The sequence below is a fragment of the Copadichromis virginalis genome, linkage group LG18 (genome assembly GCF_057382275.1).
Source record: "Copadichromis virginalis isolate Kocher_CV1m ecotype Utaka linkage group LG18, C_Virginalis_male_GT1.1, whole genome shotgun sequence".
In the NCBI taxonomy this organism is placed as follows: domain Eukaryota; kingdom Metazoa; phylum Chordata; class Actinopteri; order Cichliformes; family Cichlidae; genus Copadichromis; species Copadichromis virginalis.
The window spans coordinates 10,920,255-10,947,921 of record NC_140635.1 but is presented as its reverse complement, the minus strand read 5'-3'; the positions used below and the strand labels follow the sequence as shown (position 1 = coordinate 10,947,921).

General features: G+C 40.8%; 1 protein-coding gene across 1 annotated transcript in view; it reads right to left on the bottom strand.

The window, feature by feature from the left end:
• st6galnac3 (ST6 (alpha-N-acetyl-neuraminyl-2,3-beta-galactosyl-1,3)-N-acetylgalactosaminide alpha-2,6-sialyltransferase 3) overlaps nucleotides 1-23,351 on the bottom strand; it is a 110,115-nt gene extending 86,764 nt beyond the window's left edge. Inside the window, exon 1 of the mRNA XM_085440025.1 lies at nucleotides 23,113-23,351. Within this exon, the coding sequence (XP_085296151.1) occupies nucleotides 23,113-23,130 (18 nt within the window). The 5' untranslated portion in view covers nucleotides 23,131-23,351. The remainder of the gene's footprint in view (nucleotides 1-23,112) is intronic.
• Nucleotides 23,352-27,667: the final 4,316 nt, after the last annotated feature.

Here is a 27,667-nt window from a genome sequence, read left to right as displayed (position 1 = left end):
GAGGGTGGATAGTTACAATAATAAGTGGATGACAACAGTACTGGTTACAACCTTACAGAAAAGTATATGACAGTTGGATCAGATCACCCTACAGTGCCAAGTGTGAAAAAAGGTATGCCAAGTCAAACGTATTCTAGTTTAGATTTATGTTACAAAATGTAAGCATGCCTACTGACAGCATTTTTCACCTTTGTTTTTCACAAACTAAACTGTAGAGTCTAGACCTGAAGGGAAAAATCCAATAATATTCATATTTAAAGGTGCAAAAAGGCAAACCTTGTAGTGCTTAAGTTTTCATTTTCAAGAGATGAATATAGTTGTATTGTGGTTATTGACTACAATACCCTTGAACATTTTGATTCTGAATAACTATGAAGTTGATGCTGCTTTGTTGTAGAAAAATGGACTGTTGGCATAACTATGATCGTATAAAGTAGCATTATGAATTTAAACTTGACATGGGTTTAAAGTCTTAGCCACCACTCATTTCTTTATATTTAAAGAAAGGTAGGAAAATGGGAACTAGGTGCAGCGATTTATTGAAGCATGTGCAAACATAAATAGAAATAAAGTCCATCCATCCATTTGCTTCCGCTTATCCTTTTTCAGGGTCACGGGGGACGCTGGAGCCTATCCCAGCTGTCATAGGGCGAAAGGGTACACCCTGGACAGGTCGCCGGTCTGTCGCAGGGCTAAATAAAGTATATGGGGTAAAACCAGAGCTTCTTCAAAGCTTTTCTTTGGATGATGGCTGCATGTTTTTGATCTCATCTCTGTTTAAAAAGACTTCTGGTTTCTGGGAGGCCAATCCGTGACCTATAGTGTTTGTGTGTTTGTGATGATTGTTATGCTGCCAATCAGACACTTTCTGGATGGTGCAGCAAAATAGCTCAAACTCTGACAGTGCTTTGCTGTGTTCATAATTCCATGAAATCTGACAAAATCTCCAGGACCACTGGCTGAAATATAGCCCCAAACCACTGTGTTTTACAGATAGCTCTCACTGTACACTCTCCTGACCTCATCCAAATATTCTGATGATGAATTGAACCAAAAATTTGTTCCAAGTTTCACTTCCCTAAGAATGGCTTCTTGACAGCCACCCTTTAACTCAGACCATTTCCAATGAGGCTTTGTGAACAGTAGCTTGATCAAGTAAAGGCAAAGATGCATCACTTCAGTCCTGTGTCAGGTGGCTCCAGCCCAGCTCCAAATATATCTAAAACCTCCAAAGAGAAGAACTCACCTGGAATACTCACCTGCCTGCTAACATCCACTTCTCACTTGGATCCCGCCTGCCTCCAGAGATATCACTCCATACCTATGCCTCTCTCAAGTCAAGTTAAACTGTTCCATTCTTTTTCTGTCACACTTGGACATAGTTCAATCCCTTATGGACCCCTGGCTAACTCATTCTGTCCTCCTTCAACAGAACACCCGTCGTTGATCCAGTTAACAGTTGCCTTTATCTTCTTCATTGTGTGAAAATAAATCTCCTAACTGCATTCAGCGTGTTGAGTCTGAATTCAGTGTCTTCCCTTGTTTTATATTTTTGGAGTTTTTTAGTTGTAAGCTAAATCATTACTTTATAGTGATGATATGATACTTTTCATGAATCTCTTATTAAAGACTAGCACCCCAATTAATATGAATTGCAGATGCACTTTGGCAACCAAGCTGAATAGCGTAAAATCTGATTCTAAAATCAGCCAAAACACCAAACTATGGCTTCAAAATAACATCTGCAAACTACTGAGTTGATTGTGAATGTATCTGTCCAGTATTTTGAACGTTGCTTAAGGCACCATCTGCAGTTTTATTCAGATTGAGATTTAACAATATTGTGAAATTCATATCAAAAAACTTAAGTCAACATCCTTTTATTAGAGGTACACCCAAGCCCTTGAGTAGATCGCTATAAATAAACCCTATAAGTAGTATTTTCTTTTTATATATATTGGTTGACTTGGTTAGCTATAGAGGAACTCTTGTGAAATTACTTTCATACCCCAGGCACAGCAATGGATGCAGACGGAGAGAGACGAGGAGAGTTCAGATCCAGGAATTACCAAGGCTGGAGAAAACAGCTCAAATTAATGCAGAGTGGGAGCAACGTGGTCCTTCACTACACTGACATCTCAGGAAAATCTCAGGCAGAGGTGCTTTCCATTCTGTGTTGATCCATTGCTCTCTTGTACACTTTTTAGCATTTTCAAAATTATGCAGAAGGGTTGAGTTAGGCACAGAGCTGAGAGTGAGGGGGTATATTATTTCTATTTTGCTTTAAACAGGCTCACAGTAAAGCACATCTACTTTAAAACTGTATGAGAACCAGAAACTGGTTTATTGCTAAGTAAAATTTCTCACATGTTGTTGAGGTGTGCTAGAAAGTAAGAAAAATAAAAAGGACTGATTTGCAAATAGTATATATATTTACACACACACACACACACACACACACACACACACACACACATATATATATATATACATACACGTGTGTGTGTATATGTATGTATGTATGTATGTATGTGTATATATATATATATATGTGTATATATATATATAAAAAAAAAACACCCAGCACGCCCCTGCGGGCGGTTTATCCTTCAAGCTCGGGTCCTCTACCAGAGGCCTGGGAGCTTGAGGGTCCTGCGCAGTATCTTAGCTGTTCCCAGGACTGCGCTCTTCTGGACAGAGATCTCCGATGTTGTTCCCGGGATCTGCTGGAGCCACTCGCCTATCTTGGGAGTCACCGCACCTAGTGCTCCGATTACCACGGGGACCACCGTTACCTTCACCCTCCACATCCTCTCGAGCTCTTCTCTGAGCCCTTGGTATTTCTCCAGCTTCTCGTGTTCCTTCTTCCTGATATTGCTGTCATTCGGAACCGCTACATCGATCACTACGGCCGTCTTCTTCTGTTTGTCTACCACCACTATGTCCGGTTGGTTAGCCACCACCATTTTGTCCGTCTGTATCTGGAAGTCCCACAGGATCTTAGCTCGGTCATTCTCCACCACCCTTGGGGGCATCTCCCATTTTGACCTTGGAACTTCCTGGTTATACTCCGCACAGATGTTCCTGTACACTATGCCGGCCACTTGGTTATGGCGTTCCATGTATGCCTTGCCTGCTAGCATCTTGCACCCTGCTGTTATGTGCTGGATTGTCTCTGGGGCATCTTTACACAGCCTGCACCTGGGGTCTTGCCTGGTGTGATAGACCCCAGCCTCTATGGATCTTGTGCTCAGAGCTTGTTCTTGTGCTGCCATGATTAGTGCCTCTGTGCTGTCTTTCAGTCCAGCTTTGTCCAGCCACTGGTATGTATATATATATATATATATATATATATAAAAATATAAAATGCACTCCACATCTCTGTTTCTATTTTCCCTGCCCTAATGAACTACAGCTGCAGCCGTAAAAATGAATGAGCAGCAGCAAAGTTCATTGCTCATTTGGGGGTTTTAAAACCTGATGATCCCAACCAAGCCCAGCAGAGGGGGCAGTCCCCTTACACAGCTGTCATGTGGAGAACATATGGGAGCAGAAGAGCACTGGTTGCAGCCTTGCATCTTAAAAACTGATCTGTGGAGCTCCTCTGACTAAGCCACTGGCCTGGAGAAACCCCCCAAACACTCACTAGGTTAGTTACAGTAAGTTAATCCAGAAGAACAAGGTTTATTTTCTGAATGAACACCAAGAACCAAATCCAGTCAACGTGTTTCATTCATTTACTTTGCCATGGTGTGCCCAGTAATGTGCTTCTCATAATCCAAAAAACACGCTTCTAAATAAATCACTTCTAGTGAGCATGTGTATGCAGCAGGTTTAAAAGGCAACCGAAATGACAGCTCCACTGGGCTGTGAGCGCTTTCATTTCTTGACAGAAAAAAATTGAAAAGAAATTTGAATTGTTACTCGCTCACAATTAGTTTGCTGACAAGTGTGGCATTTGAGGCATAATGTACTTAGCTATAGTTGGGAAATATAATAACACAGAACATGCAAGTAGTACTAAAACAATTAGTTAAATATTGTGAGCCTTCTTGAATGACAAATGAGAGAAATACATCAGTCCTTGCTTTTCAGAGATTTAGTATATACAATTTATATATTACTGGACATTTAAAGACCTCACCTTGGGTTCTTGGTGTTCTCTCTAATAATTACAGACAGAGAAGTTGTAAAAAAAAAAAAAACAAAACAATAATTTCTTTCTACCATATTTTTAAAAAATAGTCACCATTCTGGGCTAAGGTTGTATTTACTGACATATGTTAAATCCAATATTCCAATCTTATTATTACCAGTGAGTAATGTCAGTCATGTTATATGACTGAAAATATTCAAACAATCATTGAGTGAAATTTTCTTAGTTCTGTATCTGTCACGATTTATATATAGTATGTAATATGCACAGCCACTTTACTGGGTACACCTAATCCAATCAGCCAATCACATGATAGCAATTCATTCTGTTGAGGCATTGACTGCTGAACTTCAAACTGAGAATGAGGAATAAAGGTGATTTAAGTGAACATGGCATGGTTGTTGATGCAAGAACAGGATTTTCCCACAACCATCTTACAGAGAATGGTCTAAAAAAAGAGAAACTATCCAAAAGTATCTAATTGATGCCAGAGGTCAGAGAATAGCCAGACTGCTTCAAGCTGATAGGAGGGCAACAGTAACTCATATAACCACTCATTATAACCAAGAGGAGGATCTGTAAATGCACAACATGTCAAGCCTGGAAGCAAATGGGCCACATCAGCAGAAAATTGCACCGCGTTCCACTACTGCCAGCCAAGAACAGGAAACTGGGGCTACAATTCACACTAGCTCACCAAAGTTGGACAACAGAAGACTGAAGAAACATTGCAGATTGATGAAAAAACATCTCATAAGGCTTGATTTCTGCTGCAACATTCAGATGGTAGGGGCAGACAAAGCATGGATCCATCCACCTTTTCATGAAACTGTAATGATGTTAGGGAAATTTTCTTAGCATGCTTAATGCCCACAGTGGACCAATCTTCTTACGTCTGCTTCCAGCAGGATAACACACCATGTCACAAAGCTCAAATCATCTCAACCTGTCTTCTTCAACATGACAGTGAGTTCACTGTATTCAAATCTGATCAACAGTCACCAGATCTCGATGCAACAGGGGATATTCACATCTGATAAATCTGCAACTGTGTGACCAAAATCTCTAAAGAATGTTTCCCGTAAATTTTTGGCAAAGGGGGTGAGAGGACAGTGCTGGCAAGGTGTAACTGAAAATACATGTAACAGTCTCCGGAGCAACGGTTACAAAATAATATAAAAACAAAATAAACAATAACTAACCAGCATCTTACAGATGGAAACATGACCAAAAAAAACAAAAAAACAAAAACAAACTCATTATATGCTGCTTTCCTTCTGGCAGTCAGTATTCAGTCAAAACTTAAGGAAGTCATGCTCGTCAAAGAGGTATAATGGATGTAATGATGAACATCCAGCTTTCATTTCAGAGATGCTCATTCCTGCTTGCAGACCAATTTGCAGGAAATGAAGTCGCAGCAGAAACGATCATTTCTCTTAAAAGATAAAAGGGATAAACACGTAATATGTGGTGCACCAATCTCCAACTCATTTTTTGTGTATTTTATCAACTAAGTACAGCTGTCCATGCTGTGTTAATGAAACTTCACTCATTCCCGATATGGGCACAGGGACCTTCCTCCTGTACAATAACAAAATGTCCTGATGACGCCCTTGGAACATATTACTTCCGTGGTATCACACTTATCGGCGGCGACATATGAAAAGCAAATCCTTAAATCCGGGTCAAATGAACACTAATCTGGTCTACTGGCATGAAACTGGATCGTTTTGGTACAGACCATCATGAACAATCTTAATCTGGACCCCAAAAAATAAATCAGGTTGTTTTTGTGTGGATGAGACTCTGCAGGTGGCAACAATAAGGACTCAACACCCTTTTTTTCTGTATAAACTCAAATACCGCAAATCCCAGTCATCAGTAGATGACGTCAATCGCTGCGCACATGTGTTCACCAGCACACGTGTACTTGTATGTGTGCCTGCAACAGGAAAGCACCAAAAGCCCATTTGACTAATGCATATCTGATATCAAATGGAATATAATCCCCACAAGTATGAAGGATTAAACACTCTGCAATATTCACTTCCCCCCCTCTGGATCCAGCAAACTCTTGGAACAAGAGGAAAAGAGCGCCATATGTTCAGAAAAAACAGTCTGGTGATGCTCTATGCTCTGCTGCGTAGGCTGATGCTTGCTCACTTGAGAAAGTGAAGAATTTGTCAAAGTGAAAGGGGGGGCTGCTCTTTGTGGCACTTTGAAAAGCTGAAAACTGGAATATCTGTGCGCTGAGTGAATGAGTCTACCTGTCAGGACGAGAAAAAAAAGCATTCTGAGAATTCATTATTTTTGGCAGTAAGTTATTGTGCTCCATTAAGACTCTCTGCTATGTGACTTTCTTCCCCGCAGCACTTCTGTAAGCCCATTTGTCTCATTTGATGATGTTTTGTCTCAAGGTCACAACACACAACAATGTGAAGCAGAAAGCTTATATTTTCAATTTTATGCTTATTTATTTTTCTGCTTTACTGATTTTTTTTTTTTTAGGATTTACTTTGCAGATTCAGATAAGCAGCTGAGATCCTCAATCTGAAAACTGCCCTGTGTACTGAGGGCAACATCTCCCAGGATGCACAAAGAAGGTGTATCCAGTGTGAATGGGACATAGAACAGTCCTTACTAATGACTGTAATAATACTATCTAACCTAAGACCAACATAACTGTATCACAAAATAATTAAGAGGTACTTTAAATTTATTTTACTATTTATTATACTATAATGAATATGATATTATTTTTAATGATTTAAAGTACAAACCTAGTCAAAGTAATGTTGTTTGCCTTTGCCTGAAAGAGATGCATTCGTTTTACACAGCAAGCGCTACATATTTGATGTGGTTAATGTTATGTGCATCTTTAACTAAATAAACTGATCTTCAGTAACGCTCTCCTGTGTTCTCCTGCTGTGTTTTAAATGGTTCAGGCCCAGATTATACATCGTTTGAATGCACAAAGCCTCACAATTCAAGCTGCTTTAGATCCCAACGGAAGAGCAACAACAGTTCCTTACAGCGCAGAAAGAGTGCACACGTTGCAAAAAGTTAGTTTATGACACTTTCTATCATCTGTATGAGCATATACTTGTTGGATTTCGATCCACTGCTCATAAAACTTCAGCAAACAAAATGCTTCCAAGCTTTTTGCCTTTTTTTTTCTTTAAGGAAAATAGGGGTGAAAGTCAAGGTGTTAATGTATGTTTGTTGAACCTGGTTCAAGCCAATTAACTGTAAATCAAAAAATCAATAAACCTTAATAGCTCTCAGTGCGAAGCCGAGCAAGCCTGGCTATGAAGATACAGTAACTCCATTTATCAGACCACCTGCTCACTTTTGCTTTATGATGGAAAAATGATGACTAAACGTTCCCTCGTCTATAACATCTATAACTCCTATTGTCAGGGGTTATTTTTGGAGAGAGCCAAAATGCCTCCTGCCATTCAGCCAGGAGCACAAAATGACTTCTGCCGCTCACTTATGACAAGAGTCATTTCAGTTTTATCCTTCTGTCATATCTGAGTTTTTAAGGGCTGGCTCTCATAGCCGCAGATGGCCATTGGGCAGAAGAGATCGCACTGCCGGCCAAGGACAAAGCTACTGTACAGTAATGCATCAGTTGCTCTCCATCCAGCACAAATGTCCCAAATTTGGGCCACAAGTCGTGACTGCAACCACTTTGCAAGACAAACTTTACTGAAACAAAAAGAAAAAGGAGAAAAAACAACATGCATGAGAACGCAGAGGCTGCAAACTTAGCTTTGAAATTCTATGGAGTTCTTTACAGCAGAATACCAATTATTGTCCCTGTCTTTGTGTTTGAAGGGCGAAGGCAGGGGGGGAATCTGGCTGTTGAGAAAAACATCGACCAGAGAAAATCCATTTTAATTTGCCAAATGCCAGAGCAGGATTACTGACATTTAGCAACTGATATTTCCCCTGAAACTCAATAGGATCCCTCCATAACTTCATAATAAAGCCTCATCTCATTGCAAGTGATTATGCACAGCATGACTGCTCACACACAGAAATCTGAGTATATGTATTTATCAAAAGTGCAAACACAGAGACATTTGAGAATGTGGAAAGATTAGAAAGACAGATGCAATGCATCATTTGCAGGACGCAGGAGCAAACAGCGCTGACAGTTTCTTTCAACACTTGACTAAACAGAAGTTCGGCCTCTGCAGAGATTTTTTAAAAAGGTGTTATTTGTTAAAGAAATGCATTTGACAAGAAAATGTCTCCTCGAGGATGCTGGAGACGGGGAAGCAGGAATGTATGTAGAGTTCTAAAGTGGTTCAGCATCAAAAGGGAATTTGTCCTGTTTGAAGTTCAGCCTTCAGAGGGATGACGACTACAATACCTAGAGGTGACAAATGCATTGTTGTAAGAGGCAAAGTGATTTGTTTTGCCTTTGACTTTGAGAGATCCTTTTACTACAATAACTGCACAGATGGGGGTGCCCCTATAGATCAGTTTATTGAGCAGGAATCCCATATACCAACGGCTATAGTCCTTAATGCAGTGGCCTGGCTTGAGTCTTCCCCAGACAATTTCCTGCATGTCACTCACCCTCTTTCTCTCTCCACATTCGTATCTACTCTACTCTGTGCTGTGTAAGAAAGGTCTAAAATGCTCCAAAATATATAAACATGCAACATATAGAAATATATATTTAGGATATATATATAAAAATAAAGAAAGTGCACAGAAAGCTCAGCTGATACACTAGATACTCATAATGAACACCCTTAGTGTTGCTCAGCATCCTTGCATTTCGCTAACGATTAATGCAGATTCCCAGTACATTAGCCAGAAACATTTTCCACACGTCTGTCAAGATGAAGCTACAAGTTAATGAGCATAAGAAAAGACGGATGTGGAGGAATATCTTTCTGAGCAGTGGAACAAATAGGATATGTTGGATTAGACAGAGCATGTGTTGCATTTAGGACATATTTTTATGTTATACATGTCTCACCCTGAGCATGTATAGCTTTTATTGTGGAGGAGAAAATCTGAGTCAGCTGCACCCTCGTTGTTTACAGCGGTAGAAATTTCTGTGAGCTTTCTAACAGCGAATGCACTCAAATGATTTGCAAGCACACCTCTTTGTTTTTCATTAATCCTCTTAGATTGTGAAGGTGCTTTAAGAGCTTCACTGACGGCATTATGAAACTTAAAGTGGAGCGGCTGTTGCACACAATAAACAACCCAGCCAGGTGAATCGAAGGCCACCAAACGAGCCTGCTATGCGACACACGCAGGTGTTCACTCTGCAAAATAACAATAAAGTTTGCCAAGTCTGTCAAAGCCTCTGTGGATAGCTGCCACCCTGTGTTAGGAGAATGGTGGCATTCAATGTGTGTGAGTGTGTGGGAGAAGGTTTGGGAGGAGGTGGTAGAGGTGTCACAGTCAACAACAAAAAAACAGCACCCGACGCTGCAGTTGTGAGGGAGATCAATAATAAGCCAAAATACAAATCTGGACACAGAAAGCAATCACAGAACGGCCGCTGAACCTCAAACACGACATGGAACGAGAGCAGTGAGCCTCGCTGAGCAGATGCAACATCACCCAGAGTGCACAGTGGCATTTTGAAATGCTGCCCACTCCCTTTTTCCACACTGACCACAACAAAAGTTTGGAGGCACAAGCGAACATAAAAGTACCCGGCGGTTTTTATTTCATGGGGGACAAAAAAAAGACTGGCCTTTATTTAATGCCCTCACTTAAACGCCAGGCTTTATTTGTGTCTGTCAACCTCTTCGGTTTACGCCGGCAATCAGCTTCCCAGCGCTGGTGTCCAGAGCACTGCCGGACTTCCAGTGGGGATAATAACAGAGGCGCTGCAACCTTTTATTAGCCTGGTCAACAGCCCTCAGGAAAGAGCCTATACTATGACTAGACATGTTTCCCACTGAGCACATCACTGAGTTTATAGCTCTACCTGACACTTCAATGAGAGGGGAAACTGAATCAAAGCCAGGATATTCGTCAAGGATATCTGATGCTGTATATGTCATCCACAATTCAGCAGCGGGATGGAAATAAATCCTAACATGTCAGGGCAATAAATTAAGCTAAAAAGCTGGCCTGCCGGGAGCAAGCGTGGCACACAGCTCACAGTTAGACAACACTAATGCAATTACAGGGATTTTCTGCTTGCTCAGAGGCTCGGTTCAAGGGCGGAGCGCAGAGAGCTGAAGGCGAGCTGCACACAATCAGGCGTTTCTCAGGGTAGCAGCCAAGCCTGATCTTGCCACCTCACTCTGTGGAAAGGCCGTTGAGAAAATGCATATAGGATTACAGCAGTATGGTTATGAGATCCAGGGTATTCTGCATGTCTGATGAGCCTAACCTGTGCCAAACTCAGCTTTGCTGGTTTGGGTTATTGAAGGTTATGAAAACAAAATCATTTTTTGAACAGCCACAAGGATGCGAGCTGTGACCTAAAACAGGATTTTAGAAAATTACCCCACTAAATTGATACCCTGAAGAAGGACTTTGCTTGCCCCTTTGCTCCCACTAGCTGTATGGTCAGAGTCAGGTACAAACAAGCCACTGATACTAAAATACCAAGTTTCAGTATTTTGTATATTTCAGCAAAACAACACTTGAACCATTCCTTCATTCCTGCAACATTCCTACTCAGTCTGACACCTCAAACTATCCCTTTGAGTCTTTTTTTATAATTTGGGCAGTGTTTCTAAGCCGCATCCAAGTCTATGGAGAGCATAACTCCTTACCAAACATGGCCTCTGCTGATCTGTCTCTTCTGGGGCTTTGGATCGCCGCTGTGCCAACAGGCAGTAAGGCCTTGCCAAGAGTACAACAAGCTCTTAGACCTTGCCAAGCGTACAATGTGCGGACGGGGACTTGCCAAATGTAATCCAGCAATAGTGCAACACGCTCAAATGAATCCAACTGGCTGTAGGTTGTAACTCTCTGTAACTCTGTCACTTTATGCTTGGAAATCAACTGAAACTGAAGGAATAAATGCTCCTAAAAGCTGATAATTGTGCAGAAATTTGTGGTTAAGAGTGCTGGAAAGCGTCCAAGGGAAGAAAAGGGTAGCAGAAAACTAAACTGTTTAAATCTAGAAAGGGTGGTTTCCAATACCTGTCTGCATTCCTGGGTGTCTGATCGATTCATGCTGCTCTCCTCCTTTTTGTCAATTCTGGTCTCAAACTCTCTCTAACACTCATTGTCATTTTCATCATCATTACTTTGATCCACTGATCTTCTTGCCTCATTGCTTATCTGTCATCCTGCCTTTCCGAACGTCCTTCCTGCAACACTTCACCTCATCCTGGATGTTCAGAGAGACTCATCTGAAGTCTCCATCAACCATCTGCTAACTCTTTTCCCTTGCCACCATCATCTGTGACTCTGGGGTTCTGTTCTATTTACCACCTAGGTGTAGGACACCGTTCTGCCATATTGCTTCAGAGTATAATCTAATTACTCAAATTACACTCCTTTTTGTTGTCTGACCAACAGTCCAAAACACAAAAAAGGTTCAGATCACATAATGGAAGACAAGACAGAGGACACGTTTTCACATTTTCGAAAACCGTAACACTAAAGTTTAAACATTAGTTCCTTGAAAAACGATAATTACAAAAAACTTTCGTTTTGCTGTAAAATCCAGTGTTTCAACCTTGATTTAAGCTTATTAGCACCTTATAAACACCAGTGTGTGAATGTGTGTGTGAATGGGTGGATGACTGGATGTGTAAAGCGCTTTGGGGTCCTTAGGGACTAGTAAAGCGCTATACGAATACAGGCCATTTACCATTTACCTGAACTCAAACATCTTGAACAGGAGTTTCCAGTGGTTATTCTGCTGTGACAATTCAGTGCAACTGTAAACAGAACCTACAGCAGGTCTAAAAATGAGCTACGCTGGAGTTCATTTCAAATTAAGAATTCATGTGATGTGATGATTAACCGTAAAAGTAATTTTAAAGTAGAAGCACTTTACCAAACATTTGCTGACTATAACATATGACAGGGTAATGTTCATATTGGGGCGACCGTGGCTCAGGGGTTTGGGAAGCGCATCTGTAACCGGAAGGTCACAGATGCGTCCTTGGGCAAGACACTTTACCCTACCGCCTACTGGTGTTGGCCAGAGGGGCCGATGGCGCGATATGGCAGCCTCGCTTCTGTCAGTCTGCCCCAGGGCAGCTGTGACTACAACCGTGGCTTACCTCCACCAGTGTGTGAATGCGAGAGTGAATGAATAGTGGCATTGTAAAGCGCTTTGGGTGCCTTGAAAAGCGCTATATAAATCCAATCCATTATTATGTTCTTTTCATCCTCCCTTCTTTTCTCATTTTTTTTTACTTTAGAGGGTTGGTCAGACAAAATGATACATGCTAGAAAGATTACATTTGTGGAGAATGACAATGAGCATTCACATTTTTAATTAATCAGAAATCACAGTGAAAATAATAATGTTTTTTAAAACCTGGCTTGCTGATTCACTTCCCTAGCACTTTTAATTTCTGCTCTGTACTCTACCTGAATATTCACCAAATCACAGACAGGGCCTCTCTCAGCAGGTGTTCACAGCTCAGAGACAAATCTGCCGTCATACATACACAGAATGTCCATCCGGTATTTACCATTCCCACGCTGCTGTTAAGTTGGCTGGTGGCCGCCTGGATGATTCTCTAACCCAAAAGTCCAAAGCTGGTCCAGGGAACCATCAGGGCCGGATGCTGCCATCTGACCACCAAGGATCTGCCACTTTGGCAGGTTTGTCTCTGACTCACTGACTCAGTGTTATCTACAAGTGGAAGTTAAAATCCCAGTGGACAGTGAATTGTTGAGATGCCAGTCTTAATCCTGAAGTGGCGTGTGACCCTTTAAGCCCCACAGACCTGCTGTCCGAGAGGTCCTGAACGTGTTTGTGTTCAGCATGTGCTGTTACTTATCTATGTAGCTATGTGACACACTGGTAAAATGCTTGCCACACAGCTAATTTGATATGCATTCAAAGAAAAACAGAGGAGGAGGTGCTAAATCCAGATGCAGCCAGCTGCCTCACATTTCCCCGCTACAACTGCTTCTGCTGACTCTTAAATGTGTGCAATGGTAAATGACTGGAGCAATAACTTTAAAAACAGAAGCACTTGATTACTGAAGAAAAACATTGCCAAGTTTGGTACCAACAGTTTTTATGTATTTTCCCCAAATCAAGGGACCATATGGACATTTGGGGTTTTTTTTTTTTTATTGAGATTTAAGCCAAACCCCTGAGAATAACTCCGGTGTTTCTGAAAGTTAGGATTTCTATTCAGTCAAAAACTGAAGCAACCTAAACTTTTCAGATGAAAATACAGCTATAAGAGTGCAGTCGACTGTAATGATTAAAGAAAAACAATGGCAGATTAATAACTGCACTCAAATATTTTCTGCATGAATTGTCACTCTGTCCCCTTGTTTCGGGGTAATTAAAGTTTAAAACTTCAACCTTGACATTACAGCTCCACCGTGAACGCATGTACAGTAATAATAGGGGTTATGGCCCAGAGGTTCTTTGTGAGCGACGTGTAATTTTATGCTGCTGACCGTGACTGCAATTATAGCGGGACTTAATTTGTAGGCTGCCATATCACCTCTTTCATTAAACTGTGTGTCGTTTCTTTGTGTTTAGTCCAGTAAAGGGACTAGAGAAAAAAAAAAAAAGGATGGCCAGTGCTGGCAGCTCAACTCGTATCGGAAGAGCTCAAGCAGCCTGAACTGGCAGAGCAGCACATGATTAAACACAACAGGATTAGAGACTGGCTGAACAACACAACCAATGAGAAGGAGTAAGGCAAAATCAGAAGTCTTTCCCAGATGCTGATAAGATCCCTTGTGTAAGTGAGAGGTCACTACTATGACCGCTGCACTGTGGATTAACGCCAGATCTGGAGGGAGGTGATCGCCCTTGGTTACTACTGTGGATAAGCTAACCTTGTACTAGCTTCTGCAGCAGTGTGTGTATGTGCACAACAGATGTAGGTTACATTACCATAATAAAGCAGCCACACGCTTAAATGGTACTCTGTTGGCTCAAAAGGGTTCAGAGGATAGACTGCAACAGCAGAGCAAAAGACAAAGACTTTCTTTGAGGTCTTTGAGTCAGGAAAAGGACTCAGCTAAAGTTTGGGTGAAATCTGATTTCTCCTCACGTTTTATTTCTAAAATATTATGGAACATAGCTGCACCATTTTTTACTGAAACCTTCACGTTCCTGCAATGATGTTACAATATGAAATGTCTTCATGCGTGGCTGAATTTGCTCCTTTTGCAGTGGCTCTTGAAATAAGTTAGAATCAATATTTCTAACAGGGCTGCTGTGTCAACAAACAATGATGACAATGTGACAATATGAACAAGGTTACTGGCATGCTCTGTAAAAAAGACATATAGCTAGAGTAGCTTCACCCACTGGTTTTGATTTTTAAGCGTCAGTGTTGTACTAGCCACCGCCAGAAACGACCACATTTAGACGAGAATGTCGAGAAAAGTTATCAGCTGCCACTAGCAAGCTTGGTTAGCACGCTGCAATGCTCAATTAAAAGCATGGCATCCTGACCTGTTCATTCATTCATTTTGAGGCTGCAAGGTGTCCAACTTTTTAGCGGGGTATCACCCAACCCTAGCTCCTAGCTATTACTACCTATTATTTTAAAACTTTTCACAAATGCAAATTAAACAAATGAAAACACAAAAAGAGGTATAAACTCACAAGCCTCTTTGTTTGGGTAACACAAATATCTAATCAGTTGCATTGCAGTAATTCAGTACATTTCAGCACGTAGTCAATATGTTGAAGTTCAAAACCAGCTTTAAAATGGGGAAGAAAGGTCATCTTTAGTGACTTTTCAAGTAGCATTGGTGCTGGTGCCACACAGGTTGAGTTTACTCTCCCACAAAATATCCAGTAAGTGACAGTTTTCTGATGTCTGAGATCAGAGGGGAATGGCCAGACTGCTTCGAGCTGACAGGAAGGCAACAGTAACTCAACCACTCATTACAACCCAGGTACGTGTCATGGTCCTGGGCCGTGTTGGCCCAGTATTCTTAGTTCTCTTGTATTTTTGTATTCAGTTCCCTGTTTAGGTTCTGTTTCCTGAGTTGCCCTGTTATGTGGTTCCCTGTGTGCTTTCCCTTTGTGACTCTCACCCCCTGTGTGCCCCTCTATATATTCATGAGCCCTTGTCCCCTTTCGTGTTTTATTCCATGTTTTCCCCAGCCTGTTATGTCTGTGTTCTCCCCGTGCTCTCTCCTCCTGTCTGAACCTCTGTACTTCCTGTTTTACTTTGACAGTCTCTCGTCAGTATGCGTCATGTTGTGTTCACTCCTGCCCTGTCTCGTTATGATTATCTGTGTCAGCTGTGTTCCCCGTGTGCTCCCACTTCCCTCGTTAACCCTCTGTGTATTTATGTCTGCGTCTCCCTCAGTTCTGTGTCGTAGTCTCCCTCATGCTGTGTGGATTTCCCTGTGTCTCTCTCCAAGTATTAGTTTCTTGTGCCCAGTTTAAGTTTTGTATTTTCCTGTCATCTTGTCAGCAATAAAGCTGCCTTTTGAGTTCATCCCTTGAGTCCGTGAGTTTTGCGATTGGGTCCTCATCCTGCCTGCCACACAGCCGACCTTGACAGTACGTGCAACATTTCGAATCCTGAAGCATATGGGGTACAGCAGCCGAAGACTACAGCGGCCAAGAACATAAAACTGAGGTTACAGTTTGCATCGGCTCACCAAAAATGTCCACTGCCCTCTGTCCAAGACATCATCATTCCTTTATAGCTATGCCATCTGGACAAACCACCTGATAGTCTTCATTATCTTGATAGCTGCCCTCACCTCCTCCTTACTAATCCTCTGGCTACAACCTACCTGAGTATTATTGCTTTCTGACCACAGTGTTGTCATTGCTGCTTCCAGCAGGATAATGCACCACGTCACAAAGCTTAAATAATCTAAAACCGTTTTGTTTTGTTTTGTTTTTTACAGGACAATGAGTTCACTGTACTCATTGTCCTGTACCCAGTCCCCAGATCTCAATCCAATAGAACTACACCTTTGGGATGTGTGGAACAGCAGATTAACATGATGGATGTGCAGCAGGGAAATTTGCAGCAACTGTATAATCCAAGATGTAACTAAGTAAATGTCCAGTGAGTTTAAATCCTAAAACCTCCCTGATTTTAAGCATTAATTGGATAGCTCGATTTTTACTTTTCAGACAAAAACTAAACAGTTATGGTTTTGGGTTCAGGGTGTATCCGAATTCGGATTCAGCAAACTTCAACTAAACTTCTGCTGAAGTAGTTAAGAACGTGTCACAGTTCCACACACCCTTAATGCGTAAGAACCTATTTAACTGTAAGTAATTGATCTATTCTACTTTAGGACTAAAGTTTTTGTCTCCCTGTGCGACCAGGCAACTATAAAACAGTGGATTCTGAGACTTCTCCTGTAAACTTCACACTCAAGAAGTAAAACAGATAAAGGGAAGAATGGTACAAGAGGGAATCTGAGCAGGGATTTGATAACAGTTTGAATACAAACTACAGTATCTGCTTCATTCAACATCCTGCCAGTACCCCGTGCTTTCTCTAAAACTGTGACGGGACACGTTTTATCAGCTCCCTTTCTATAGCAACATAATCACATGGGACAAGAGGGACTCAGAGAAGTGCCATTCATCCCTGAAACTCTTAAGAAATGGGACACTGGCTGCATTCCCCATAGTTGTAAAAGCACCGCTCTACACCCACTAACGACGGTCTGTCTGTGTGTGCACGCATTAATTAATCTAAAATTTCGGCTTGTGTGTTTTGGTTGGTGTGCACCCACATCACCCCGTCGGGCGAATTTGCTGCTCTGGCCCTGTTCTGCCATATGTGGTTAGCAATGAAAGCAGAATAGTTGTCTTTTGATGTGATGTGATAGAGGGCTTATTCTGAACTGTTAGCAGAGGACAACAGCGACAGCCTTTCCCAGCTTAAGCACAGCTCTTCACGGACGAGCTCACTCCAATTAAAACAAAAGATGACAAAGGGGGAACTCTGCATGTCACATTTCTTTTTTCAGACCCTACTTGGTAGGAAACTGTGAATAAAACAATGTGTTTGTGTATATTTACATAATCACTATGATAAAACTGGGACAAACACATTAAAATGTCTATCTAAAAATACATTTATTCTTGTTTATGTCATTTTCAGTCTTTGTCCCTTGTTGAGCCAATACATCTGAAAGCATATTGGTCAAACACATAAAATAACCTTCACCTATGGTCACAAGCTTTAGGTTGTGACCAAAAGGATGAGATCGTGGGTACAAGGACTGCAAATGAGCTTCTTCCAAAGGGTGGCAATGCTCTCCTTTGGCGAATGGCTGGAGCTCAGTCATTCATGAGGAGTTCAGAGAAGAGCAGCTACTCCTCCACATCGAAGGGAACCAGTTGAGGTGGTTGAGGTGACTAGGATGCCTTCTGGGCATTCCCTAGGTTAGGTTTTTCACTTCTACCAGAAGGAGGCCCTGGAATAGACCTGAGACACGCTGGAGTGATAACATCTCTGCTGGGGAAATGAAGATATGTGTGTCTCTGTTTAGACTGTTGCTCTCTCGACCTGGACCCAGATAAATGGGAGAAAATTGATGGAACATTATGAAGAAAGTGATGAGTCCATGGAGGATGGATGCAGAAGCAAAGAAATTGTGAAAGACAACAACTGCTCTGAAAGAAAATCTCTGATTTTGGAGGAAAACTTGCTGCACTGACTGGGACCTGTTTGTTCCTGACATGGAAAAGCTTCATGCGTTCATGTGTGAGAGCAATCCAAGGTGTGGAGCTGTAAGAACAAATTAGTGTTTCAGCTCCTCTGAAATCACCTATCACAACAAGAAAACAGTCATTTTGTGTGCTGATATAATTGCTACTCTTACTCCAGCACAAACACACACTAAACAGTGACTATTTGGACAGTTAGGTCAGTCAGTCTACAAGCATTCCCAGAGGGAGATTTCTAACGCAGCTAGCAAAAAAAGCAATTCAATGCGTGTAATTTCTGAGTTTACTCAGATGCAGTTTAATGATACTCTTCATTTCCCAGATCTTTAAAATAGGGGTTGAGAGTGCTGAGCTAGTATGACCCAGAGACCCACAATAGTCACAATAATGGAAAATCCTCTAGGATGCAATAAACCAGAATTACCCAATAAGTTTACAAATGGTGACCAAGATAATGTACACTCTGATAAAAGCACTTCACAAATGAAAAACAATCTTGTCAGTGTTTCCCTGGGCCACGAAAATAACCTTAACAGCTTCCTTTTAAAATTCAGCAGCATACATGATGCTGCAATAACCTGATATCTGCTAACATGTCAGACCTCCACATCTGGCTTTAATTCATGGAGTCATTTGTTTACCTAATATTAGTTAGTGGTTAAAATTTTAGTTGGCAGTAAACCTTGAAAATAAAATAATAAATAATAAAGAGATGATGGAAAAACTGGTGTATGGAGAAAAAAAAATCATAATATTCCTGAAATATGTAACTTCAACATCCCCCCAGGTTTCCACTTAAGAGAAAACTGCCAGAAAGATTAAAATGTCAGGCATTATTCCTCAATAACAAAAACACAAACGTCACCGTGACTTTCATCACTCTGTGGTTTTATTGGTGCTCTTCTAATTGCACTGAATCAACGGAAAGTTATTTTCTAAAGACTGCTATTATCTATACATATTCAGCAGAAATGGAACACAATCATTTGCATATTTTGTTTGTTTTGGGGGTTGTTTTTTTTTCATTTTGCAGTTTCATTTTTGCAGCACTTAAATTACATCATCTATCCATCCTTTATTGCCTATTTAAGAATGTAAAAAGAAAACAATATGCACAGACATCCAAGAAATCCATGAAAACGCTATACAGCTACTGGACAAATCAACATTTAAACATATTACAAGAACATATGACAGTAAATTGTTGACATTTACCTTAAAACTCGTGCAGAGAGTATATAAATGATATGATAAAGTCAATGTGATGCTGGAGGTCCTCAACTAATAGCTCCTTTAATGGGAATCGTTTCTGTTTATTCCCAGCTCTATATTTATTCTTGGATTCTGCTAGAATAGTTCTGCATGTTTGACAGTTTCCCCTTTACTTACCTTAGCATGCCATACTGAGCCTTGGTCTACACACTTAGTGCATCCTGCCTCAAGCAAACTTTTACCGTCTCTATATTTACGCTAACTTCATTCTGATTGGATCGATTCACAATCAGAACGTTTCTGCACTCACAGCCAGAGTATGCGTCTCATTTGATAATGTTAAGGACATTTACTATTGTGTAGATACATTATTTACTTAGTACTTACAAGTGCATATACTTAGTACTTGTAGACAGACTAATCTCACTATTTAAACTTGCCATGTTTTGTATGATCACTATAGCAGCGTATGTATATCAGAAAAAAAGAAAATTTATTATATGATTGAAGTATTAAAGACACAAACATTTGTATTAGGTGGGTTTGGATTTATGTACCTCATAGCCACTATCTACATCAGAATAATACGGAGCTAATAAGAAACAAGGACACTGGTATCATTTAATTTAAAGTTACAGCTCATTTACTTGCGTCCACTTCTCGTTTACATTTCGTTCAGTCACTCTGAAACTTGTACCGTGTAATTATATTTTCTTTTTTCCCCGTTTTTGATATTACAGTGTCAAATCTAGTGTGAAATTAACTGCTGTCTCCCATAACAAAAACAGCCTAACAGAGCAGATGCGGGTGTGACAGTAAAGTTTTTGAAGTGACATATTGTTTCTTGATGAAGCTGAAGAGGAGGTCGTGGGTGTTTGGATACTGTCAGTCATCTTTCAACTATAGCAAAAAAATAAAAAAGGATAATATATTAAACGTGGCAAAAACACATTATGTTAATGGTGATGAACTGATTTTGTGTATGCTTTTTTTAAGAGAAAGGGAAATGAACATGTAAAATCCTCTTAGAAGGCACAACGCAATATGTTCAACTACTCTTACAGCATCAAAAACCTCACGATCGAGCACAACAGACTAAGAAGTTACCGTATTAAGCTTTAAGCACACAAGTTACAACACAAAACTCATTCACGCCTATTGTTGGGTACCCCATTCAACTGCTCAATAACACAAATGTCTAACCAGCCAATCACATGATCGCAACTCAATCCATTCAGGTAAGATTTCCTGCTGAAGTTCAAACCAGTATCAAAATGTGGAAGACAGATCATTTAAGTGATGGGTTGGGTGTTGGTGCTTAACAGGCTGCTGAGTATTTAATCAACTGTTGATCTGCTGGGATTTTACCACACAATCATGAGTTTACAGAGAATGGTCTGGAAAAAAAATTAAAAATATCCACTGAGTGACTGATCAAAATGCCTGTTTGATGTCAGAGTCAGAGTATGGCCAAACACTTTGAGCTGATAGGACACCACTAGCTACTCAAATAACCACTCATTGCAACTAAGTTATGCAGATGAGCATCTCAAACCTTAAAGGAGATGGGCTACAGCAGCAGAACACCACACCACATTCCACTACTATCAGCTAAGAACAGAAAACTAAGAGTACAATTCACATTGGCTAAGAAAAAACAAGACTTTAAAAATGTTCCCTGGTCTGATAAGCGTCAATTTCTTTTGCAATATTAGGTTGACTGGGTCAGAATTTAGTGTAAACATCAGCAAAGAGTGGATCCACCCTGCCTTGAATCAACAGCTCAGGCCTATGCTGTTGTAATGTTGGAGGGGATATGTTCTTGGTACACTTTGGGCCCTTTATTACCAACTGAGCATTTTTTAAAGTCTGACAATATACCTGAATATTGTTTTTCACCATGTCCATTAATTTATGATCACACTGTACCATCATCCTCCAAACTGGTTTCTTGAACATTAAAATTAGTTCACTGCACTCAAATGGCCTTCTTGGTCTCAGTTAGAGCTCAATCCAGCACCTTTGAGATGCGGTGAAATGGGAAATTTGCATCATAGATGTGTGATGCTAACACATCAAATATGGAACAAAATCTCAGAGGAATGTTACAAGCCCCTTGTTAAATCTGTGCCACAAAGAAATAAGGCAGTTCTGAAGATTAAAGGGGTCCAACCCAGTACTAGCAAGGTGCACCTAATAAAGTGGCCAGTGAATATGTAACGTCAAAATCAACTTCAATTGCTTCAGTCCTGACAAACACACTCATTCTTGCTTCACAGTTTTAAAGATTTTTGCTTTTTTTTGGTCTTAAGTGATATAATGGTTGGATGGTTGGATGGATGGATGGATGGATGGATGGATGGACTTTCAGACTTCTTTCCTTGAGCAGTCCATTATCTTCTGATCGATTTAAATGAATCCGTCAAAGTAGCAGGATACAGATAGTACCAACCAGGCCTGTCAGTGTCCTTGTATCACCATGACGTGGCTACATTTCAGGTTACACCGTGGGTTACCATGTCGGTTTCAGAAGGGTCTGTGGTTACACGAAATCTATTATGACACATAGCTATAAATCCCTAGTTGAATCAACAGTGTAGGTATGTCATAATCACAAAGCTTTTTTAAATCCTACACTGTAACATGACACAAACTTCACTAAAAATTTAACTACACATCGCTTTGATGACGTCCATGCAGTTATTATGGCTGGGAGCGGCATTGGCCATTTGCAAAGGCTACATCATAAGCTCTCCATGGAATCAACAGAGGTCTAAATTAAGCCCAACAGTGGTCCAGAGACCTGTTCGGCTGTCATGGGGCAAAAGGTTGACCATCCTCACGGCCCTGAATCGGACAAGAAAATGAATGATAGACAGATACTTTGAAAATATCTTTAAGAGTTCAGCAATAACCATTTTAACTAAATATCTGTTGGCTTGACAGGAAAAAAAGCTGCCCATACTATCACTACCTTCACAATTCAAGCCTAAATTATAACTTGGGAAAACAAAACAGTCCAATTAGTTTAGTTTAGTTAGATTCATTAAGCAACATTTTAAAACACTCTTTGCTTCTGAAACTCATAATCCCTAAATTTTCACTGTCAGCTAAGCAAGCTTTAACCTGCTGAGCAGATTTCAGACACTATGTTGTGGTTCCCAACTTTCTCAGGTATACACCACTTCAGAAGTTGAAAAAATGTTATTTCTCCACACGTTACAGTTTTTTACTAATTCCTTTACATCATTAATCATTTATCTTAATTTCACTGTATATTTTCAGCAGACTGTCCATGCCCTGCAGTTTGAACCACTAGACTATGTGTAGAACTCTGGAAAGCGGTGGTCGATATTTTTCATGATATTCCTACATTTCACGAAGAAGTTATTTAAATCATAAAGACAATACCTGCTACTGTCATCCTTTATTAAGAGAAATCAGTGTGTAGTCCCATTAAAGAAGTTTCAAACGAAGTGAAATCTGCTTCCTGTGAAGGACGTCAGGACGTCAGAGATTTGTTAACTTTCCCTCAGCTCACGTGATGTGAACACCTGGACATGTCAGGTGTTCACATCACATCTGGCTGGCCTGCTGATGCTGCCATTTATTTATTTATTTGCTTGTTTGTTAAATAAACACAAACATGGGTTGAAAACTAAACTCAAACACAGGAATCTGCTTCCATCATATTTGCACAAGGCCCCCCCAAAACACACACAAAAAAGCCCAGCAGACAGGAAGCAGAGGAGGGTTAATTACCTCCGCCGAGCATCACCACTGCCAAATGCAGCTGCCCGGATCACGTTTCAGCGCACATCTGCTAAAATGCACACTGGCGGAAAGCCGGCCACGTCTCAGCCTCCTGATGTGCGTTTCTTCCTTTAATGACAGCAGCATATGAGTAAGAGAAACCCCCTCTTACCTTCCACATCCAGGCCATTCTTATTTCCACGCAGACAATGGTGGACCGCCTGTTTTCTTCAGCCCCTAAACGCGCTCACCACCTCCGTCTGCAAGCACGTTTCCTCACGTGCTCATCACAGGAGCAGATGCGGGTGCAGTGCGGTGGTATGCGGGGATCGGCTCCATAAATGTTGGAGTGTACCGTTATTCGTCTCCTCTCTGTTTTTTTTTCCTCCCATGGAGCTGCTGGGACCTGCAACGACGCTGCGTTGCTACTGGCCGGCTGAGACGCGTAGCCCCGCCCCGTGTGCGGCACGTGACCGCCGCTGACGCCCTGGCCCTGGCGTTTTACAACATCAGGAACATGAGGACGAGGGAAACAATAATAACAGAGGGTGCTGTGTGTTGAGTGTAGGCAGAGACGGACTTTAAGGTTATGCAGTACCGCCCCTCATTTCTTCATAATTTGCTTCCAAAGAGCCAGACTCGTTTTTCAAAGTGGTCTTGGATTTTTCCAGACATTCCGATGGTCTTCCAAAGTTTTTTTCTTTTTTTTGGAACATGGGCTGTTTTTTCACTCATTTTTAGTCCAGTCCATCTGATCCTTTTCAGAGGAATGTTTCTTGGTTTTTTTGCGGTTTTTGTTTTTTAATTAAGCCGCTTAGTGAAAGAATCAATTTCAAATTGCATTTCTGCCTCAGTATGGTGTACAGTGTGTACACGTGGGGGATAAAAGAAGAAGTGACAGGCTTAAAAAAATTATCTACTGCAGATAAACAGTATTTGATTGGCATGTCCTTGAGGAGAAAAGGTAAAGACCTGACACAGGACCAGAGAAATGTATCTGGCCCTCCTGTTGACATATAGTGTCCATTGAAGCCTCATCAGAAATGGTCTCAGTGGGAGAGTGGCAGTGGCATCGGGTCTCATGGAGTTTTTAGTTCACATTATTGTTAAAGTATACAGAGGATGTCAGGAGGTTCATCAGTGTATACAGCCATTTGTAAAACAAAGGGAAGGCTCTGTCATGGGTGTGGCTGCGTTTCAGCCAATAGTTTTGGAGATCTTGTCAAAATTGATGGAATTCTGAAAGTAGAAGAGCATCGTTAGATTTTCATCCAATCTGAAAGTCTTCTGATTGACAATGTTTTGGTTTTTCAACATGACAATGAAACACCGAGACACACTGCCAATAAAAGTAAAGCTGGATAGAAAAACACTAAATGAAACTTCATTAGTCATGGATTGGCTTCCCAGGAGCCCAGATCTCAAAATTGTTGAAGCAGTGTGAGATCATTTTGATGGAGAACATAACAGAAAGTAGCCAGCATCCAAAGAAGAGCTTTGAATGTCCTTCAAGAAGCCTGGAAAACTCAAGACTTTTAAACAGTGCTGTGTTTAAACAATGTTACTGCCATAGGTAAAGTGTGAATCTAACTATATGTCACTTACTGTTGCCTGAAATTTGTTCAAATAAGTGTACTGGATGGCGTACACTGTTTGAGTTAAGACATGAGTGCTTTTCCAACCAGAGAAGAGTTGTTTTTGTTTTTATTTAATATCCCTTTCTTGCAACATCTCATTTAACTGTTTGAAACATAATGCAGTGAGGCTCCCAGGTAGTCTGGCATTATTATTATGATTATTATTATCATATTAGAGTCAAATGGTAAATGGCCTTTATTTGTATAGCGCTTTACTCGTCCCTAAGGACCCCAAAGCGCTTTACACAACCAGTCATCCACCCATTCACACACTGGTGATGGCAAACTACATTGTAGTCACAGCCACCCTGGGGCACACTGACAGAGGCCAGACACTGGCGCCACCTCTGACCACCACCACCAGGTGAAGTGTCTTGCCCAAGGACACAACGACCGAGACTGTCCAAGCCGGGGCTCAAACCGGCAACCTTCCGATTACAAGGCGAACTCCCAACTCTTGAGCCACGATCGCCCTCAAGACAAATAAAGGCATTTTTTTAGTCTTCTTTTGAAGACTGAGAGCCAAACGTAACAGCTTAAAATGTCTGGCTAATATCAAGCTTAACCTGATATAACTATGCAGTCAATGAAAAATCCATTTATTTAAATTTACTGCTGGACTTAATAGATCAGATATTTTTCAGCAAGATTTCTGCTCATGTTCAGAACTGTCTGCACAATTACACTTTCACACATGTTTGATCTGTGTTTTGGGATGCTTTTTACCTCAGCTACATCACTGAAGCTAACCAAAATGAGAAGGAAAGGGAACATTATGCAAAGCGTTTATAAGTAACTTTTCTATGAAATATTTATACTTTCATGAACTTGGTGGTATGATGTTGTCCTGAATTATATCTAATCTACAGAAAAAAGTGCTGTCAGTCATATTCACTGATTTTTCATTTTTCTCATCTCTTTCTCTGGTTTCCTCTTCTGAATTCATACAAGTCAAAGTATAGGTGTAGGAACCAAGAGAACAAGTAATCATTACTGTACAAAATCAGAGTAAAATACATATAGACAACTATTTATATTCTGTGTGTTATTAACAGAATGCCAATCTTCATCTTTATTTTTTAACAAAAGAGTTATCTGATACCAATACTGTGTGTTGTTTACCTTTGAGGCACACTGATCTGATCAGACACTATACTCCAGTAGTCCTTGAAATTCAAAAAGTTCTAAACTGGTAAATTGTAAAAATCAACATGTGATTTCACCAGTGCCGAGACGAACAAAGTTAAAATTGAATCATAAGTCAGGCAGAAAGAGGCAGAATGATAACACAGTGCACCGCTGAGAGAATTTGGAACTGGAAAAATCTAATCTGGGATTTTAATGTGAGGATTTATCTTCCTTTTTTTATTTAGCTTGCTCTGTGAACCCAAAGCACAGCTGTTACCTTTGAACTGGCAATACAGGTCAAATGTGCTCGTGGGCCTACAGCTGGACTGCAGCTGATGGGCCCTGGAGCTGAGGGTGGCCCAGTTTAAACTAAAATAATGACAAAGTCAATGTTAATTCAATTCCATTCATATCATTTTGGTTCAGTTTTACTAATATAAATTCACAGTCACAGCCACCTAAAGATACTTTATATTGTAAAGACCCTACAGTATTAGAAAGATGTTTAAAGTCCATTTGTTTCATTAACGGTGGATCTTAGAAGGTTAACCAAAGCAATGGGTAACTGGGCATGCTTTCAATAATTTAAGGATCTCATATGTGTTAATTCACTTGTGGTTTGCTTTCCATATCACAATGGTCTAAGAAGCGTGTGGATGTCAGTGCACAGTGAGGTACATTTTTCTTCTGCCACTCTTTTGTTACCTTGGTTTTGGGTCATTCTTATGCTTGAAGACCCATCTGTGAGTCATCTTCAGTGTTCTGGCTGAGAGAAGGAGGCTCTTGTTCAGGATTTTGAACCCTTAATAGAAAAACAGCTGCAAAGCATGTTTCCTCCTCCGTGCTTAAGTGTGGGGGTGGTGTGATTTTGGTTTCATCTGACCACAGCAGTCTCTGGCAAATTTAAGATCATCCTGTACATGTTCCTTCTTGAGCAGAGGGACCTTGTGGACCCTGCATTGTGTGTTACCTCCCAGTTTGGGGCTGATCCGCCACCTTTCTCATGATCATTCTAACCCCATGAGGCAAGAACTTGCATGGAGCTCCAGACTGAGGGCAATTGGTGGTCATTTTTATTTGTTTCATTTCCAAATAATCACACCAATATTTGTCATTTTCTCACCAAACTTCTTGCTGGTGGTCTTGTAGTCCATTCCACCCTTGTGCAGGTCAACGGTCTGCTTCTTGATGTCCTTTGACAGCTCTTTGGTCTTTCCCATGATGGTGGAGGGGGAAAAATCATTGTGAGGACGTGTGCTTTATACACAAAATAAGCTGCAATCAGTAAGAGTATCTGTAATTGACTAATTGTATGACACACAGCCAATCTGGGAATTCCGGTTGAGTTATTTCACTCAATGACATGCAAAGCGACTTATATCTTTTATGTAATGTATTTTTTTGTGGATTTTTGGTTAATATTCTTTCTCTCTCTCTGCTATAATGAAACTATTATAACAATTAGAGACTGTTCAATACAAATTCAACAGGGGATTCCCCCACTGTCCACACAGAGTCCTCGCTCTTTACATTCAAATAATTATTTCCCTCACTGTACGTACAACTGCTTAAAAATTGAGACAGACCCCATACACTCCCATTTAAAAAAAAAAAAAAAAAAAAAAAAAAAAAAGCTTTACCACCCCACCACCACCCCTTTCAACACAGCAGCACAGTGTTTATCTTTTTTCTATTTTTAAACCCATTTAGGAGTCACCACAGCAGATTATCTCCTTCCTTCCCTATCCCTAGCATCTTCTGTCACACAAATCCTCTGCATCCATAAACTTTCTCTGGGTCTTCCTCTTCCCCTCCTGTCTGGCAGCTCCAACTTCATTACACCCGCCATCCCTCCTCTGCACATGTCCAAAACATCTCCGCCTTTCCTCTCCAACTTCTCCAAACGCTCAGTCTGAGCTGTCCCCCTCATGTACTCATTTCCACTCCTATCCATCCTGTAAA